General features: G+C 39.3%; 1 protein-coding gene across 1 annotated transcript in view; it reads right to left on the bottom strand.

Moving 5' to 3' along the window:
• The window catches only part of PKHD1L1 (polycystic kidney and hepatic disease 1 (autosomal recessive)-like 1), a 180,730-nt gene that overhangs the window by 21,367 nt on the left and 153,947 nt on the right, over positions 1-5,416 (bottom strand). Inside the window, exons 71-72 of the mRNA XM_010863452.1 lie at positions 3,068-3,225; positions 168-303 (exon numbers count right to left, since the gene is read on the bottom strand). Of these exons, the coding sequence (XP_010861754.1) occupies positions 168-303; positions 3,068-3,225 (294 nt within the window). The remainder of the gene's footprint in view (positions 1-167; positions 304-3,067; positions 3,226-5,416) is intronic.

Here is a 5,416-nt window from a genome sequence, read left to right on the forward strand (position 1 = left end):
TCCAAATGAACACATCTTAGTGTGTGGTGGACCGTGGGTAAACATTTGTTTTCTTTGTATTTGTCAAGGGCTAAGGAACTAAAAACATTAATAATGAAACACTATGAAGAATTTTATACACCGTTAAGTACATATACAATGTATGCTGTATTTTTCTGAGCAAATACCTGTATATAGTTGTCTAGTAAGTTCACAATGTTTCTGTTGGGAGTTCCACACTGTGTTTTGGGGGCAGACCAGTGTATTGTTCACATAGACATCCAAACGCTGACGTGTGGGGAAAAAAATTCCTACCAGAACAGCCTATTAAAAATAAACAACATTTTTACATCTAAAGAGAACAATGAAACAGAATACTAGAATTTAGCACTTTGAAAATATTCTTTATACATGCCTTCCATAGAATATTAAAACAAAGTTTTATGGATTTAGGGTAAATATTAAACTAAAAACTTTACACAGATTTACATTCAATATGGGATCGCAAGGAGTTGGACATGACTGAAGCGACTCAGCATGCATGCAGGCACGCAAGGCGCGTGTGAATTCATGGAAGGGCTTCCCGTGTGGTGCAGTGGTAAAGGATCTGCCTGCCAATGCAGGAGAAGCAAGAGACTTGGTTTCAATCCCTGGGTCAGGAAGATCCCCTGGAGAAGGAAATGGCAACCCACTCCAGTATTCTTGCCTGGGAAATCCCATGGACAGAGAAGCCTGGCGGGCTATAGTTCACAGGGTCTCAAAGAATAAGACATGACTGAGCGATTGAGCATGCATGCATTCATAGGAAAGAAAGTAATGTAAGAAAAAATACTAGAGGACAACCTCTAAATTAAAGAAAGAATTCCTGTAAAAGATGATGTTCAACACAGGCTTTCAACTCCAGGGGCAGGGGAAATGGGAACATTAGCAGTGCTCTTCTGTACAATGCAACCACACAAAATTAGGTACTTAATGTTGAAAACACTGCTCATCTCTGAGAAAATTTTGTTATTAAGACAAAAAAAACAAAAAAATCAGTCAAAATAACTATCCTGATTAAGTGTGGGTCATCCTTCATGTTCATTCCCCATATTTCATGCTATCAAATAAAGTAAGGAGACTTGGCTTTTGCAAAGGCGGGGCAGAATTTACAAGAAATCTAATAAGCTACACAAAAATATTCTCTTTCACTCAAAAAATTGAGTCCCTGTCTGATTTAGGCACTATTTTAGGAACTTTCAAAAGTCCCTGCCCTCTTCGAGCTTACATTCTAGAATAGGGAGAGACAATAACTAATAGAAATAATAAAAATTAGAGTATGAAGCATGTTAAAAGGTGAGAAGTGCCATAGAAAAAAAAGGAAAGGTAGATCAGAGTCTGACTAACTGGGTGAGCCAGCAGGGAGGGGTGGTCAGGGTAGGCCTACAAAGGAGAATGAGAGTTGAGGAAGTTGGGAGTAGAATGTAGAATGTTCCAGGCAGACTTACCATCATCAGAAATGCAGGCCCAGAGGGTAAGATGTCTGGTGTGGTGAGGAATAGCAAGGGGCACAGCATGGATGGAGGAGAAGTCAGAGCGGTAAGGGATGCGGGAGATTCTTAGGTGCCCTGTAGACCATTGTGAGGACTCCGGCTCTTGTACGGAGACAATGAGGAAATTATTGCAGGATTTGGAGCACAGGCATGGCCTGCTCTGACCTGTGTTTTTGAAGGTATCTTGGTGGTTACTGAGCTCTGTTACTGAGAACAGACCACAGAGGGGGCAAAGGCAGAGCAGGAGGAGGAGTTGGGAGGGAACTGCGTTACTTCAGGGAGGAGATAATGTTGGCTCAAGCTGGATAGAAGCACTGGAGGTGAGGAGTGGCCAGATCCTGGACATTTTGCAGGAACACTCAATAGGATTTGCAGATGGGCTAGATGAGGAATGTGAAAGAAAGAGAGGAATAAAGAATGATTCCAAGGTTTTATCTTGAGCAGCTGAGAGGATGGAAATGCTCTCGCCATTCTCAAGTGTCTCCTTTCCTTACTCCTCTCTGTGCCTCGTCTCATACTCATTACTGATGAGTATCAGTTGCTGATACTCTGGGACTTCTGAGTCTCATACTCAGGAAAAAAATCTATAGTATGAGACTTCTACTTAACCTCATACTCTTTTCCCACTGACATAGCATAAAGTTAATTATCCCTGCTGAATTCATTTTACAGCAAAGAGCTGACATTATTGAAGATATTTTGTGTTGTGATCTCTGAAGTAAGTTCCAAAGGTGTATTCCTGACATATATGAATAACAGCAGCATGGAAGAATGACAGTATAATCCTAAGGGGCTGGTTTTAGATGCATGGTATTTTTATGTACAAGTTCAGGTTTGCTTGCTAATCACACAAATCATAGGGCTCACTGTCACACCTCAGATGTAGCAGCACAAGCCAGTGCCTATGTGGAGAGGTGTTGGGAACTCCTGTATGCTCTCAGGCTGATAAAGCTGTCTGGATTCTCAGTATTCTTAGTGGTACCCTACTGGTTCCTGAAAAGGAGCTGTAAGGCTGATGTTGTTCCAGAGGACAGGGAAGGAAGTAAAGTCCTTAGCGGATAGATATATATGCAAATAACTTCAATAACTCTTTATTTAAGCCTTTGATTTTAAGTTTATTCATTCTTTTTTTCTGGCCACACTGTATGGCATGCTGGATCTTAGTTCCCCGACCCATGCAGTAGAAGCCTCGAGTCTAAACCACTAGACTGCCAGGGGATTCCCCAGTAATTCTTTTTTTCTGTTTGTTTTTAGACTTTTTAAAATAAATTACTTCGAAATAATTGAACAGAAATAATCGTCATAGAATTACTGAATGATAAAGTGCATTTCTTGACAAAGTCAATAAATGAAATAATTTTTATTATTTTTTACATGCCTATCAATAATTACTTCATTTATTTATTTAAATACTTTTTATTTTATATTGGAGTATAGTTGGTTAACAGTGTGTGTTAGTTTCAGATAGACACGTGTATATGTACCACTGAATCAATCACTTTGCTGTACACCTGGAACCAATAATAAAATAAGAAATTATTTCTGTCTTGCCTTACCTTGTCATGGTCAACATTAAGCAACATCAGTCGAAGATTCTGAGGACTGGTGCCTGTGAAGTAGACCTCGTAAGATTTGCCCAGAGCCACGATGCTGTGAAACAGGGACAATCTTCTCTGGCATGTGTACCCGGCACACCAGCCATGATCCTGTGGGCCTACATCCACACAAATGAAAGTTCATGTTCCATATTATGAATATTACTAGTGCAAAGCCTGAAGTGTAACTGTATTCAAAATAAATTGCAGTGGTCAAGCTCAGCATTTACAGCCATTATCCATCCACATGTCCATTCAGTGATCTAAGCTATTTCTGAAGCCTTGCCTTAAAAAAGAAGGCAGGGGTCTTTCCTGTGGTTCAGTGGTTAAGAAGCCACCTGCTAATGTGGGGGACACAGATTTGTTCCCTGGTGGGAAGATAAGCCCGTGCACCACGACTGTTGAGCCTGTGCACCTTAGAGCCTGTGCTCCACAACTAGAGAAGCCACCTGAACAGGGAGTCTGGGCACCACAGCTAGACAGCAGCCCACGCTCGCTGCAACTAGAGGAAGCCCAGCACAGCAACAAAAATCTGTGCGTGGCAACAGAGGCCCAGCGCAGCCAGCGAATAAAGGCTCCTGACGGACTTTAAGCAGACAACAATGGGTTGCACGGAAACTTTTTTTTTTTGAAAAGGAACGCAGGGAGGCAACTGCCTCTCTACTATCCTTACTTTTAGACAGCCCAGGGTCAGAAGGTAAATTAATATGTTGAGGATCTGCATTGGAAGGTTATTAAAGGAAATAGCAGGTTTACTTATATATCTACTTTAATAATCATGTCCAGGCCCCACAGTGAGGAAGAAAATGCTTGATGCTTTCTCCTGTTTCTCCTATCAAATGTGACTTTGGGTGAGGAAACAACTTTCTCAAACCATTTATTGAGAAATACACTCCAGCAGAGCTAATTTGCTAAAAATACAGCTTGTACCTAGAAAACATACACATTTGAATGTCCAAATCACTGATGCATTATTTCTTTCACACACTCATTTGTTCATTAGTTAATTTCTTAACTTGACAAACTTTTAAGTTTATTTTTATTGCCTTTAACATTCCTTCTTATTTTAATATTTTTGTGAATGAGGATAGGTACATTGGAGGGTCAACATCATACATAAACAGAAGAAATGTGAAAAATAACACTCCCTTAAACTCTCTCAAAAGCCAAAAGAAAGTGGACAATTTCACCTGAATCCAGACATTTCCAGAACACATGTAACATGACTTGTAAGAAACTTCTCTATTGCACTTCAGTTTTAAAGTGGCTGGGATTATATATATACACAGCAGTGAGATATGGAATGATGAATTTTCCTGATGTATTTATTCATTAGTTTTGCTCAATTTCCTAGCTTGCTTGGAATTATCAATATTTATAACTGAACTTCGATTGAATTTTACATCAATATAAACTTCTGAAGCTCAAATAGAGCATAACATATTCCTTAGCATTAGAAACATAAATCCTAGGATGGGGAACATGTGTATACCCATGGTGGATTCATATTGATGTATGGCAAAACAAATACAATATTGTAAAGTAATTAGCCTCCAATTAAAATAAATAAATTTATATTAAAAAAACAAAAACATAAATCCTGCTTTTAAATAAACCTTCTTTGTGGGTTTTGGACACAGACATTTCTATGCATAAAATAAAAAATTTAGAGTAACATAAGCCGTATTTTAAAAACAAATAAAATTGAGGGAAACTTTAGTGGTATGTACTAATTTTATCTTGGAATTATTCTTTCCACCTAGTAGAGACATCCCAAGCTTCAATAATCCTTCTAACACTGTCATAATTTTTGCCATATTGCTATTATTTCCTAACAGAGGCTGAAGATATCAAGAAGAGGTGGCAAGAATACACAGAAGAACTGTACAAAAAGACCTTCATGACCCAGATAATCATGATGGTGTGATCACTGACCTACAGCCAGACATCCTGGAATGTGAAGTCAAGTGGGCCTTAGAAAGCATCACTACGAACAAAGCTAGTGGAGGTGATGGAATCCAGTTGAGCTCTTTCAAATCCTGAAAGATAATGCTGTGAAAGTGCTGCACTCAATATGCCAGCAAATTTGGAAAACTCAGCAGTGGCCACAGGACTAGAAAAGGTCAGTTTTCATTCCAATCCCAAAGAAAGGCAATGCCAAAGAATGCTCAAACTACCGCACAATTGCACTCATCTCACACGCTAGGAAAGTAATGCTCAAAATTCTCCAAGCCAGGCTTCAGCAATATGTGAACTGTGAACTTCCAGATGTTCAAGCTGGTTTTAGAAAAGGCAGAGGAACCAGACATC

The sequence above is a fragment of the Bison bison genome, unplaced genomic scaffold (assembly GCF_000754665.1).
Source record: "Bison bison bison isolate TAMUID 2011002044 unplaced genomic scaffold, Bison_UMD1.0 scf7180017864491, whole genome shotgun sequence".
Lineage (NCBI taxonomy): Eukaryota > Metazoa > Chordata > Mammalia > Artiodactyla > Bovidae > Bison > Bison bison.